The 15412-nt window shown below is 38.7% G+C and overlaps 1 protein-coding gene across 4 annotated transcripts in view; it reads left to right on the forward strand.

Moving 5' to 3' along the window:
- The first annotated feature begins 6707 nt into the window (after nt 1–6707).
- The window catches only part of PPP1R12A (protein phosphatase 1 regulatory subunit 12A), a 145586-nt gene continuing 136881 nt past the window's right edge, over nt 6708–15412 (forward strand). Inside the window, exon 1 of one of the 4 annotated variants that reach the window (XM_044915364.1) lies at nt 6708–7217. In XM_044915364.1, the coding sequence (XP_044771299.1) occupies nt 6981–7217 (237 nt within the window). In that variant the 5' untranslated portion in view covers nt 6708–6980. The remainder of the gene's footprint in view (nt 7218–15412) is intronic. The other 3 variants (XM_021678643.2, XM_044915363.1, XM_021678642.1) reach the window with 3 other exon arrangements.

Here is a 15412-nt window from a genome sequence, read left to right on the forward strand (position 1 = left end):
TGACATTCAAGTCCCAGCTAGGGGTAGGTTTACTGTCAAACTTCAGGGCCTCTCACTTGAACAGGTCCCTTCCAAGGCCCTATACTTGATTGAGTGTTTGAAATTGTCCATCCTTTTTCGTAGAAAGGAATCACCAAATTGTATAAATGTGAAGCACCACAAAACCTGAATAGTCCCTCAGCTCAGAACTTTCCTGATTAACTAATTAAAGTATTCCCTTCTTCCCTATCCCACATCCGCCCCCCCCGCCCCCCACCCCCGCCATTGCTGCTAACTTCAGACATTGTCTTTTAGGTTCTTTCTCATCTGAACTTTTTTCCTTCACTACACTTTGCAATATGTGAATTTATTTGTTCATTTAAAATGTGTTCATTTTCTGTCCCTACCCACTAGAATGGAAGCTTATTGAAGGCAGGCACTTCATTTATTTATTCCTGTATCCCCAGAACCTAGGGTAACGATTGATCGACTTCAGGTCTACCAAACTGCTACTGGTTTAGTCTATTTGGGCTGCTATAACAATATACCATAAACTGGGCAGTTGAGAAACAATGAACATTTATTTCTCACAGTTCTGGAGGCTGTACCTTAAGATTGCATCTTAGGGTTGAGGTACAAGAGGATTCAGTGTCCGGTGAGAGCTCCCCTCCAGATTCGTAGATGGTAATATTTTCACTGTGCCCTCTCTTGGAGGAAGGGGCCAGGGAGCTCTCTGGGGCCCCAGAGAGCACAAATGGGCATAAATGACCTAACCAGTTCCTGAAGGCCCTACCTCCTAATACCATCACCTTGGGTGGTAGGATTTCAACATATGAATTTGGGGGAGGAGGACACATATTCAGACCATTGTCCCTGCCAAGTTGGGGCACAGCTATGTTTGGCTAGGGAGAGTTCCAGGCATAGGCTCCAGCCTCTCTGGTGCAGCCATTCAGCCATTCACTCTCAGATCCTGTCACATTCCAGGGACACTTCCGGGGATCAGGTAGCAAATCCGCACTGCTCTAGAGACCCACCAACTTCTTTCTCATCCTTTTAGCCTAGGCATCACTTTTTATTCTCAGTGAGGTCCTTTTTTCCCATGACAGTACCCAAGGGTAGATTGGGAAGACCTCTCTGCCTGGTTCCCCCTTCTCCACCCTAAATGAAAATAATAATTTATGATAACTATGAATTAACATTGTTCAAGGGAGGATAAAATTTAGAAAAATGTTTCTATTTGTATTGATCTATACTATGTAAATGTGGCTTCCATAAATTTCATAGCCACCTGGTACACTACTTCCAACCAGATTACTAGCCTTAAAGTCTTTTAAATAGTAATTTGGGGGTGGCCATTTCAAGCGAGGAAGGAAAATGTTTTGAAAGCAACTTCTGCTTTCTTCCCTGCCACAAACATCCCCTGAAGCAAGGAAGCAGAGTGCTATCAGCTTAAATGAGGGAAGGAAAAGAGGCAAATACAAGAAAAGAAACAAAATCTCAATTTTTTTTCTTTCTTACAAACATTATTCATTTAATCTGAAAACCAGCACATGAAGCTGATATATTATTCCCACCTGCCACAACTGAGCCCAGTCATTACCAGTGATGCTGTGTCTGGGGTCACTGCTCATGTTCATTCTCACTAGTAATTTGTTCTGTACAGCTTTTTGCACTCTGGTTTCTGGAGAAATTTAGAAGCTTTTGCTATGATTTGAGTTGAAGGACATTTTGAATAAATCCCTCAACTAAATGCTAATGTTCCAAGATGGAGCTCATGAACCTAAACTCTCCTTCCAGATACTGGAGCAGAATTTAGTTGCTCTTGTAATTTCATTGCTATGGAGGATGACACTTAGCTGTGAAGTTCCTGTCATGTTTTCTCCCAGAGCTCATAGATACTCTTATATAAATAGGCCTTTCAATGGCGTGCCTTGATTACCGGAGGTGGGTGTGTCATGAAGGCCCTTCTTGTAATCCTCATAAAATTAATTATAATTATTATTATACATGGTAATTAAAGTCAGCCAGTGTTCCCCAAAGTGTGGGACATGTAGAATGGGAGTACACGAAGTAATTTTTGATGGATGGGACATTCAAATACCAGTGAAGCACTTAGCAAAAAGGCTATTCTCTTTTCAATATACTTTAATCTTTGTGATTATGTAGAAAAATAACAGGTTCATGTTAATATGCCCAACACTTGCCAATCTTCCTTTTTTAACAAATTGAGAAGAGGCCTTGGGCCTGGAACCTAGATAGGTAACATAACTAGTATAACATTTTGTTTTCATTGCATTTGCTTTTAAGGTCTTCTTTTATTTATGTCAATTGGAAATGTTTTCCACTTACAAAAATGACATAATGTTTCCTTTAAAATAAATCTATTTTAAAATATAAATCTAAGGTTTTTTTTAAAAGTTAAAGGAAACATTTTAATAGTATTTGTGGTTTCTGGATCAGGCAAAAATCATGACAAAGTTTGGGGAACACTAAATTAAGAAATTCATATGAATGGCCATGTGATGTTCTGACACTGACCATGATACAGGTTGTAAGTCATGTGCATTAGAGTCAAGTCATTATCTTTTTAGCACTATTTCTGTACTTTGAATTGTTGCCAGACATTCATCTGATTGCCTATTTATGGGGACCAGAGGAGCTTTGTGAGAATATCAGCCACAAGTAAATGTATGAGGGTTAGGTTCTTGCGATGAAGCCAGATGTGACAGAACATTTACCCTGAAGAGTTAAAAGCAAGATGACTTTCAGAGTAGTGGACCATTGGGTACGGAGAGTGAGGCAGACTTTGTAACACAGAGTCAAGGCAAGGGCTTAGATGCTATGATCTAGAAATCAGGGTTGTTCTAAAAGTAGAGTCTGAAGCAACTTAGGGTGATTCAGGGTTGGTCCCAGTCAACAATCTGGGTGGGAGTGAATATCTTTTGATGCTAGCAGATTGTAAACTTTTCTTTAGGTTCCTAAAAACAACATTTGGAAGACATTGTTATACAGAAGAGAGGCTAGCCCAGGTGTAGAGTACAGGAGATAAGACCAAACTGCCTTGTTGACTATTCTATTCTGAACTGTATAGAAGTAAATTAGAATTTCAGGTTTGAATTAGGGATGAGAACTTAAATGTAGACTTTACTTATTATCTTACATACACTTTGTACCAAAATGCATTTCCAATTGTATAATAAAATTTAACATGGAAAAAGATTCACTGAACAGAAGTTGGTTTTTGGAAAATTTTAGTATCCTACATTGTATTAGTGATATATACCTTCAGTATTATAAAGATTATAAAGGCTGGCAAAGCAGTGAGCTATCAATTAAGCAAAGAAACAATGTGGATCCCAAGAGTTAACTATTTTTTTAAAGATGTATTTATCTATTTTGAGAGAGACAGAGAGTGTGCAGGAGGAGCATGAGAAGGATAATCTTCCAGCAGACTCCCTGCTGAGTGCAAAGCCCTAAGTGGGGCTTGACCTCACGACCCATGAGATCATGACCTTAGCTGAAACCAAGAGTCAGATGCTTAACTGACTGAGCCACCCTTAACTATTTTCTTTAATAATTAGAGATGAATTTCTTTTGCCACGTAAAAAAGCTTTTTACCATCTGGCAATTCACCAGTCTTTTACCGAACAAAAGGCTAATTCTGAAATTTTTATTTTCTGCTTGGGTTGACTTTAAAATTTTCCTTTTCTCGTTCTGTGTTCACATATTACAATATGATCGAATATATTTTCAAGTTTAGATTCATTCATAAGTAAATAAACAAATCTCCACATTGTATAGGTTGGTACTAAGTTAAGGCCATACACACACAAGCTTTTGTGCCTATATTACTACATTCTCTAGTTGTTTTTCTTGATTTATTTGTCAAAGTGAGAGAGAGACAGAGCACAAAGCAGGGGGAGCAGCAGGCAGAGGGAGAAGCAGGCTCCCAACTGAGCAGGTAGCCCAAAGCAGAACTCGATCCCAGAACCCTGGGATGATGACCTGAGCAGAAGGCAGACACCCAACCGACTGAGCGACCCAGGTGTCCCTCTCTAGTTGTTTTTCTAATAATAAATTTGACTACAAGTGTAGTATCATATTATTGCTGGACTCTTTAGGTAATGGTACATCAGAAAGAGAGGACAGAAAAATAAGCTTCATGTGTGTAAACATTTAAAATAAATTAATAAAAATTCTTCAAATTGATCATAATTAACAACTAAATTAATGGTTAGTAGGGGATATCTGTGGTGTAATTAGGCTTTTAAAAACATACATATTCTTGGGAGCACCTACCTGGCTCAGCTGGTTGAACATGTGACTCTTGGTCTTGGTGTTGTGAGTTTAAACCCCATGTTGGGTATAGAGATTACTTAAAAATAAAATCTTGAAAAAAATACATATTCCCTTTTGACAACTTCCTGCATGTAATTAAGACCCCAACATGACTGATGATTTGCTGCAGCAAAGAAAACCAGTTAGCAAATTAATACAGTTCAATTTTTATTTTGTATTTTCATTTCTTCTTCTGCTTAAAGTTTGAAGTTCACTCAGCTACTAAAGTATTATGAAGTGATTAGCTTTGTGTTGTTTTTTAAATAAGAAGTTTTGCCTCTTCTGGAATTAGCCATAGGTCTTCAGTATTAATTCAATAATATCATTAAAAAAAAAATCCTCCCTACAAGGCAAAGCAGGGGTGCAGTTTAAGACTACTTCCAATAGATTAACATGGAACTTGGTGACCCTTAGAGCTGGGGAAGGAAAGCTAAACTCAATGAAATTTGCATACAATAGCCCAGGTGGGCTTTTGTTGTGTTTGTTTTGTTTTTGACTGCTAGCCTTTGGTAACTGGTACTTAGCTATTTATGGTTTATTAATAAACTGTCATTTTATTAATTCTACATTTTGAAGTACTTGAATCCAAAATAGCATACTTCCCATCAAACTCTTGTCCACATGAAACCTTGAGATACCAACCTGTATTTCAGAGCACTTTTAAGGGCTACCAAGTCGACCATAACATTCTTGGGAAACAGTAAGGATAAGTTTGTCAGTTTTTCTAGGTAGACAGAAAAGCTGATACGGCAGTTCTCAGATTCCTTTCTTTTATTATAAGAGCTATATTCTGGAGCTCTTAGAGTGAATAGAAATTTTATTATTTTAGCACTAACAGTTCTTCAGCTCCTAACACCATCATTATTCAAAGGTCTGATTATTACCATTGGTGCAATTTATGCATGTTACACTCACTTTCTCTTTCTACAATATTTCCAGAGGAAATATTTTTACCCTAATTTGGGTTCTATTATTACCCTAGTTTTTGCATTTCAGAAAATTCAGTCTTGCAGGTGGCTTCCTACTTGCATTTCACTCAATTATTTTCTCAGTATGATAGGCTGCAGTGTAGTCTACTGGAGGATAAGAAAAGCTTAATTGTTCACTGCTGCATCCCCAGCATCTAGAACAATGCCTGCCCAGTACAGGAATACTTGCTGAAGGAATCCTAATCCTGCTGCTGAGTAAAATTAGTTAATTAGTTCTTTGGGGAATCAGTCTAGATGATCCCTAAAATTCCATTCAATGGTAAAAAGTAATGTTTTCTTACTTTGGCTCTAAATGTTCTAAAACTGTAGTGGATGAAAACAATGGAGTGTTTAAAAAAATATATCAATTGGTGGAGACTGCAAATAGATGGCTTGAAAGACTTTAGCTATTGTTACAAGTCTTGTGTGTGGTGTCAAACAAGACAAAAATAAAAAGCTTTTTTTTTCATGATTATAACGATTTACAAAGTCTTTTTTTTCTGGACACGTAACCTCAAAAGGTGGTTTAAATATCTCATTATGGTCAATGGATCGCCAGTGCCTAGAACAACGACCGGCTCATAGTAAATATTCAATAAATACCAAATGAATTAATTGCGTAATATTAACATTCCTTTGAACTCTAGAAGCAGCTGGGTCTTTACCCATCCTTAGAAAGCAATGGAGCGGGAACCAGAAATCCCTTAAAAGGTTAGGACCAGTAACAAGGCTGAACTAAAGTCATTGGTAGTACAAGGCAGGCTTACAGCACTGAAGAAAGGGTAAGAGGACTCGAAATACGCGTGAGAGAAAAAACAAAACAAAGCAACAAAAAAACAAGCATAAGAGGAAAGACGTTTCTACAGTGGAGGTTGGCAGGAAGCCACCGCAATTAACCGCAGGTCAACCCTTCTTACCAGGCGGTCACCTAGGACTGAGGTCTGGGGTAACTGACACCAGAGCCCTCGGCTACACAGACCCCACTTTTAAGAGCTTATCAATACTGACATGCCCAAGTTCATCCGAGTTCCTCAGAAAGAGAAATCACAAGCGCCTAATTCACGTCCTATCCTCCATTCCATTCAAATAACGCAGCCAATAGGAAAATCCTCCGCCCTGAGCGAACGACTCTGCGGAGCTCAGACAGCCCTGGAGGCAGGTCGGCCCGGTACAGGCGCCGTACAGCCCAACTGTTGGCCTCCGGAACCCCAGGAGCCCTCAGCCAGGCGGGACAACCTTCCTTCCGTGTCTCCGCCCTTCCAGGTTGGTCCCAGCCCCCGCAGCCCGGGGGCCCTGAACCACACCCGCTTCCCTCCGGTGGCCTGGCCGCCCCCGCCGCAGTTCGCGGGAGCGCTCTTCCTGGGGCGGGCACAGGCCTAGGGCGCATGCGCACTGGCCGAAGGGCGCCTCCCTGTCCGGATCTCGCGAAGTTACGTTAGATTGGCCGCCGGTGACGGGTGGCCTGGCCGGGGGCGGGAGGGCTTCTGGGGTAGGAAGGGAGGTCCGCTCGGCCGGGCGAGCCGCCCCAGTGCTCTGTGGGATAGTGGAAGTCTCGAGCGTCTCCTCCCGGTTCCCAGCCCTCTTCTGGCCCGCACTCATAGAAACAGTCACACACCCCCTGCCTCCCTTCTTTTCCCTCTCCGCCTCCCCCTTTCCCCCCCCTCGCGATAAGAAGACCCGGCGGCAGGAGAGGGGATGAAGATGGCGGACGCGAAGCAGAAGCGGAACGAGCAGCTGAAGCGCTGGATCGGCTCCGAGACGGACCTCGAGCCTCCCGTGGTGAAGCGCCAGAAGACCAAGGTGAAGTTCGACGATGGCGCCGTCTTTCTGGCTGCTTGCTCCAGCGGCGACACGGACGAGGTCCTCAAGCTGCTGCACCGCGGCGCGGACATCAATTACGCCAATGTGGACGGACTCACTGCCCTGCACCAGGTCTGTGCACCCTGCCGCCGGCTCTCCTGATTCTGCGGGTTCTCGTCGGCCTTCCGCTGGGGCCTTCTCTGCGCTCTCGGCCTCTAGAGGCTGGGGGCGGCGGGAGACTCCCTGCTGCGGGGTGAGGGGGCGGCTTCCCGAGAGGGAGGGGGGAGAGAACTGGTGGAGGGAGGGCTTCTGGCTTGAGGCCCCCTTCAGACTAGTTGATGCTGGAGTTGGGAACCGGGTGATTTCCGGGGCAGAGGAAAAAGGGACTGTGATCAGCTTGGGGCCCCAGGGCCATTTGTGGACGTGTGTCTGGGATTTGGGGTCGAGACCGGTGGGGTGTACTGGGGTTGTACCTGGGCCCGATGTCAGTGATATACTTGGACGACGGGAGATGCTAAAGAAAACGACCAACAAGGGGCATTAGGGACACTTGGGCAGATGGACGTCTTTGGCTTGTAGGTGGGCATTGGATTTGCTGTAGTTTTTAAGACTTGATTACAAATGATGATGATAATAATAGTAATCAAGAGCCCTAAGCGTAGTGCCTGAGCGACGATTTCCTGTTTTCTCCTTTATTACTCTTGGTCATTGGGGAGGGGGAAATGGGGTGTAATTAGCTGATCTGCTCCGGGTGAAAGGGAAGGGATGGAGGTGGATAAGGTAAGGAAGCGTTCAGAAGGGCTTGCCCACCGCCGGACCCGATTGTACTGAAGTGTCTTTCGGAGAAGAGTTTGCCGCAGTGTCAGAGATCCTCGAGCCTCACGTCTTGGGGTGTGCACTGGGGTTAGAAAGAGAAGAATAAACACGGGGCACGCTTTTCAGAGCCGATTACCAAACTCTGATTTTCTTTTTGGGGGTGGAAAAAAAGAAAGCTGTTCACAAACTTTTCTCAAAATGGATGCTTTGTGCATGTTAAAGTTTTATAGTAGTCTGATTGGGATCTCTCAATGTTAGCCAAATAAGGAGAAACTATTGGCAATCCAGAGATAATGTTGCTTTGCCTTTAACAGGCCAAAAGCAACACAACCACGTAGAGTTCTGCATAAAAAGCAATTTTTAAGTGATGGTAATAGGTGACAAGACATAGACTCTTTCCATTTTCTTAGTGGGCAATTTGGAATTACTTAGAAAACGACTTTACAGCAATAGTTTCCCCTTAAAATGAAGATTTGTAAACTGTCTCAAAGTTGACTTAGTTATACGTGGAAGATCATAGCTGTATTTTATTTAATACTGTAACAAAAACTTGTTTGAGAGGTTGAAACTTAAGGCTTTATATTTTATGAATATTGCCTTGCTGCCTTTTTAAAAGGTGTGTGGTGGCATTTTCCTTTTACTGCTTCCTGTTCGGTGAATGATGACCGTTTTAAGTTTTATTTAACTGAATTCTCGTATCAAACTTGGCTTATAGCCTTTGTTTACAAAGTTGACTTGATGGATTGAAATCACTGACAAATTGCAGGACAAATCTGGAATTCAGAATGTGGCACCTAGTAAAAATATAGCGCGGTCTGTAGTTGTTTTTCTATTCCGTAAATTTAGAGTCTCTAAAGTATAGCATACTTTTTATTTGGCTGAGGTTTATTTTAAAGCATAGCAAACTCTAGATTCTAAAAACATGGCATTGAGCATGAAAGAAACTTTTGGCACTAAAAATGATATTGTAGTTATGTAAGATGAAGGATCGTTCAAGTGCAATTTATATGTTTTAGTAGGGAATTGATTCTGAAAGACACAGTTATTGTATGCTTGGGTCAGGGTACAGTTGGATAATGGTTTACATCAATATGTTTTATTAAAATTGTCAAATAGAAATTTAAAGTTTTCACACTTGTGGAGGGACCCCATTGTATTGACTTGGAGGAAGAGGAAATTTTCTAATGCTTATATTGGTGTAATATTGGCCTCAGTAGGAAGAGAAAATACATGTAACAGACTCTTTAAGGGTTTTTTTCCCTCTCAGTTTGTACATGTTGCAAGAGTCAGCAGATTTATCAATATTTTCCTGATAAACTGAATTCAGTAGTTAGTTTGGCACCATATAGGTATAGTCTTAATTGGGTATTTTGTTTTAGCTGAGAAGCTTTTAAGCAGAAGTTTCAAAGTTATGCATAATTATTTGCATAATATCTTTTTGTAGTTTATCTGCACATTCCTTAAGTCACTGACGCTGAAGTCTTTAAAATATCAAGTACTAAAATTTTTATCATGTTTTCTCCACTCTCATTTCTTTTTTATCAACTCTTGTACTTTTTTCCCATTGTGACTGTGAGAACAAGGAGTTTGCTTTGGGCAAATTCAGGACAACAGATGGTGAAAGGTGATAAATAAAACTTTTTAAAAAAGAATCACAAGAAAATTTTAAGCTTTTAAGAAATTTCTTGAATGCTGCTTGTTTTAAATACTTAAGTTATAAAACATTTTGACCCACTGATTTAATAACCCTTGAATAGTGTTTTTTTAATTTAACTTCTCAAAAGATCATATGATACCTAAAATGTTTTTGCTAGATTAATTATTGATTAGTCTTTTGGAATATTCATTTACCTTTTTGGTTTTAATCATGTGTCTTAAATTTCACTGTCAGGAGAAAAGTTTTAGAAATTCCATAAATATACTTAATCTAATATTTTACTTCCATTTTTAATGTAAGCAGCTTATATTTAAAAGTTTATTGGTTGAATGTGCCTTTTCATTAGAAGTTACAAAAGTTACTTAATTTTCAGCTCTTCTTTTTGTATAGAAGTATGTCATCCATATTGGAGAAAAAGCAGTGTTCTTGTCAAATTTCCTGTCTTGGTCTCTAGAATAGCCTCCCTCCCCCTGACTCCCATAGCTAGAAAACAATACTGAACAGTATTGAAGCTAAAGTAAACTTCTCATTTTCTGCAACTGAGGTCTAGAGTAGATTTTCATTTTTATTGGTGAGCATTAATCAGTTCTGATTTTATAGGTACCTGGTCGAGTTTTCTGCCTTGTGATCTGTATCTATATTTCAGTATACATTATAAAGATTTTAGGAGAGTAATAGAGGTTTCTGTAGAATGCCTTATTGCTGATTACTACTGATACTGCTATGCATAAACGTAGGACTGAGATTTCTTCCAACAGTGTTGAGTTTAACCTTTGATTTTACCTTAAAATCTTATCTACTTCCTCTGTGCCAGTAACTTCCAAGGCAGTTTCCAGTTCTCACATTTCTGCAGAGCTCCAGTGCCTCATTTCCATTTTTCTGGTGATGATGTATTGATTTAAAATGAAATATTATTCACTGTGTTGTGATTTTATATTTAAAAATGTATTTTTAAGTAGTAATATAGTAAATAGAGGTTAACCGCCTCTGCCATAGAATAGCAATTACTGCATTTACATTTAGCTTTGTGATTTCTTCAAAGGATTCTTATTCAAACATGAACCTTCATAGTTATAAATCAGTTTTATACTCTACTTCTATCACAACAGTTTCAATACATATGTATATATGTTTTCATATCCTTAGACTTTACCTGTATCCTTTTTTCAGTCTAAGTATTACTCAGTTGTTAGTTTTACATCATTGTCAGGAATTTCTTTGAATTCAACCTGAAATAAAACTTAAATCTTTCTTCACCAAGCCTACTCTTCTCATTGATACCTCTGATTCTTTTAATGATGTCATCAGTCTCTGGATCAAGCTTTAAGTATCTCAGTTATTGTTTATTCATCCCCTTGTCTCTATATATCCAATCAATCTTCACAATTGCCTTTGCATCAGTTCTTTTCCTTGCTACTCTCATTATCAACCTAGTTCATACCTTTATTATTTTATCCCTAGAGTATAGTAATAGGTTAATTGCTTTCTCTGCCTTTATTCTCTCTCTGGTCCAATCCAGCATTCATATTGCTATCAAAATAATTTTTTAATAATATCACTTTCATTGTGTCACTCCTCTCCTTAAATTTAAAGTGTTTCATCATTTAGCTTATAACTGATGTATCTCCATTTGTTCTGTTTTTTACTCTTTACCTTTTTATTCCATGCCTATGGTCATGATTTTTCTGCCGCTAGAATATCCTTCCTCCCTTCTTTGCCAGTCAAATCTTAGTTATTCTTCAGAGTTCAATGGAATTGCCAGCCAGTAGGGATCTTTCTGTCCTTTGAATTTGTGTAATATTATGGCACTGGAGAAACACTCTTTTTCTGGGGTGCTTATTGTATCTTCTATTTTGCCTCTCTGCTGCTTTTGAAACACTTCTTACTGAATTGTGTTTGTTTTTAAGTTTGTCTTTCCTAATAGAATATAAGGACCCAATTTCCCACATGTTTGTATTTCCAGAACCTGGCACATATTAGGTGCTCACTAAAGATTTATTGACTTGTATCTTTTACCTTGTATTGTAAGTACAAAGTTTTATACTTACTTGTATATTGTGAGATAAATTATAAAGCCTTCACATCCAGTACTTACTGTTCTTACACATCGTAGAACTTATCTGTTCATAAAACAAATGAAAATCTTTGTTGTGGATCTTCTGTGCAGATTTTTAAAAAATATCTTGAGCTTTTAAAAAGTTCTTAATATTAACTTCCTTCCTATTAAAAAACCCTAAACCAGTTTAAATCTTGGTTAAGTGAGAGAAAAATATTTAGTTGAGTCATCAATTAATTTGCCACCATCTTCATAAGAGTCTGAACTACGTCTTATAGAGGAATACAAAGTAGAATTAGATCCATGTTCTGTGCTATTATAGTTTTAAAATAAAGTTTTCCTTTTTACTTTTCAGTAGAGACAGACTTGCAGATAAGTTTAGTATTCAGCCCTTTTGCTCTTAAAATACAAATTTTATCAACTTTAAGGGAGCCATTTGAAGCTTCTTTGTAAAAATATGTGGCTCCCCTCTTGACAGTAAAAGGAATACTTTTGTGCAGTCTTTTCTTCAGTGCTTCATCTTCTCAGCCAAGCCGTTTTCACTGAATCTTAATCTGAAATGTAACTCTCCTTAAAAGTATTCTAATAGGGCTACTTAAAGTGTTTTCCAACCAAAAGGAAGAGAGAGCGGTGGATATTGAGTCTCTTGTTAGAGAATAGTGTAATTGCTATATATGAGAAATCTGTTTAAAACTGAATATAGAGTTTATTGTTTATTTTGGGGGGGGGTGAGGGATTGTTAAGATCTTAGAAGAATCTACTGACTCACTTAAAAATAACAGTAATATCTGTTTAAAAGAATGCAATATAAATTATTCTCTCTACATAATTTTTTTATTTGAAAGACTGTAACACTTTATGCTGATGGCCCTTAAAACTCTTTATTGAAACCATCCTAAATCCATTAAAAGGAAAAAAAATCCACCTAAACAAACAAAACTTCTAACCCCTCCAAACTGGCCCCTCACTTCTGCAAATAAATGGACAACCCTAGCCATATATGGGGTGCGCTGGTAGGGCACCAGTGCCCACACTGCTGCTGTTACAGTGTCTTCTCTGCACTTGCTGCCTTTGTGCTTCCTGGCAGCAGTTTTGTGGTCTGACTTTCAAGTGTCATAACCAAGACCATCTTTCATGTGCTTCAGCTAGTGTGATTGCAAGCTGTGACTGAGCATTTTCTAGTACAACCAGCGAGAAGCACTAGATAGGAGAAATTTGTTACCGCATTTTACAAGTACTGTTCACAAAAGAAAAGTACTTGTACTTAAAAAAAAAGTCTAGGAGCACCTGGCTGGCTCAGTTGGAGGACCATGCAACTCTTGATTTCAGGGTTGTACATTCAAGCCCTGTGTCGGGTGTAGAGATTACTTAAAAATAAAATCTTAAAAAAAAAAAAGTCTTGTTAGGTGATTTTTTTGAAAGATGACTAGAAAGATGACTTTGATGGGGTATGGGGAGTATAGAAAATTATTTTGTTACTGCTATAACATACTACTTCTTGAGGGTTCCTAAAGTTGGTTTTCATTCCCTTTCTGCCTGAAAACTATTGCCGTTTTTACCCCACTTTTCTTTCGAAAGTTTATGGGCTTCCACAGTCATGTTGAAAAGATGGAGTGTTGGCATTTTGGTATACCTCTTTGAAAGATTGAGGACCTCCAGAAGTCCTTTTGAGTTTTTTCTAAGTTGGAGTTGGATATTAGCCATGACTTATCAGTGTTTTATTGAGAAGTGAAATTGGCTGGTGAACATTTGCTGAGGACTTCTTATATGTGGAACACTATGGTACATGCTTTTACAACCAATATCTCATTTAATTCTTACAGCATCCCTTCTTTCTTGCTCAACATTACCAAGATAATAAACAACAGAGCTGGATTCTAACATGCAGGTCTATCTGATTCCAAAGCCAAAACTTAACACCATGCTAGATTTCTTCTTTTAAATCTGCGGAAGTATTCTTAAATCTTCAGTCATTATGGTTGATGATTAGTAGTTAGAGGTTTCTCAGTTAATCAGCTGAGAATCAAATGAAACACACACACACACAGTTTTTTCTTTTCTTTTTCAAGATTTTATTTATTTATTTGACACAGAGAGAGAGAGACAGCGAGAGATGGAACACAAGCAGGGGGAGTGGGAGAGGGAGAAGCAGGCTTCCCAACGAGCAGGGAGCCCGATGCGGGGCTCGATCCCAGGACCCCAGGATCATGACCTGAGCCGAAGGCAGACGCCTAACGACTGAGCCACCCAGGTGCCCCACACAATTTTTTCTTCATTTACTTTTGTTTTAGCTAGCCAACCCCTTTATGAGCTTTCTGTGGTAACTGAAATGCAGTAGTACTGTATCTAAATTAATCTCAGAATCTGCCCTAATTTTTAGGAACTGCCAAAATTGTTTTTGACTGGTCATTATGTGCAGAATATTTGATCAAGTGCTTTGGGAAGTTGCAAAGGAAGTTACAAAAGCAACAAAAACTCCTTTTTTTAGGACATAGAGTTTAGTCTTTAACCGTCTCTATTTTCCTTTATCCTAATAATAATTTATATTATTGCTTTAGGCATTTTTATGTATGCATTTATAGTACATGCTTTGTTTATATATTTACACACACACTTAACTTTTAATGAAAAGAGATAAGTTATATGATACTCATATCAGTATTAATTAAAAAAAAAAACCTTGAGTTTGTCATTACCACTTAATCTGCAGTTTACTTTTTTTTTAAAGATTTATTTATTTATTTATTTGAGAGAGAGAATGAGATAGAGAGAGCATGAGGGGGGGAGGGTCAGAGGGAGAAGCAGGCTCCCTGCTGAGCAGGGAGCCCAATGCGGGACTCGATCCCGGGACTCCAGAATCATGACCTGAGCTGAAGGCAGTTGCTTAACCAACTGAGCCACCCAGGCGCCCTGCAGTTTACTTCTTGAACAGTGATTATATTGGTATTTATAATTAGGACTTGAGATAATACATGAAATGCTAATAAAATTAACTGAATTAACTTATGAATTAGTAAAACAAACTTTTTAATGTTAATCATGTTTGATTTTAATTGGAAGCCTTGTGTTAGTAGGAATATCCAAGTTATAAAAATATTTTTTAAATCATTTTGCAAAATTCAGCCAAATTATGTTTTAGATCTTAACTTGGAAATGGCAACAGAATTTTTTTTTTCTTATTGGTAATAAGTGAGAGCATCATTTGAAATTTGATTTACTTGTTGTCCATTAAATCACTGATTCCCAGAATTTTACATTTCATAGACCTGTAAAATGTTTGCTTAAGTTTCACTGACTAAAAGAGGATAGCCTAATTTTTATTTGCCAACATGATCACCTTATACTATCATCACCATTTTCATAAAGAAAAAGAATATTCTAACAACAAAAGGCTATGGTATCCAGATAAATAAAGGAAAGTGGGGATTCATGTCAGTCTATAACATTATTACTGTATTGACCAGAAATTTTCTTGATAGTCTTTCATGCAAGTAGAGAGAGTATTTGAGGATGAACAGATTTCATGAATGACTCTATTCCCTGTGTCCTCCTTTTGGTAGAATATGATGGCACTCAGGTGGTGGCAGGCCAGATCATTAAAGTACAAGTGCTTGGCCCCTGATTACCCAAGATGGAGCAAAAAAGAACTTACCTAGAGAGATTCAGAAAACCAGTGAAAGTGACCCACCAGTTCATATTTTAGGAACCACCAGTTTCATATTTATATTTCCATAAGCCTTGGCACGTGTAATCTTCCTCTGGAATGTATTTCCTAGCTTATTTATATTAAAACAGCTC

This window comes from Neomonachus schauinslandi, chromosome 5 (assembly GCF_002201575.2).
Source record: "Neomonachus schauinslandi chromosome 5, ASM220157v2, whole genome shotgun sequence".
NCBI lineage: Eukaryota > Metazoa > Chordata > Mammalia > Carnivora > Phocidae > Neomonachus > Neomonachus schauinslandi.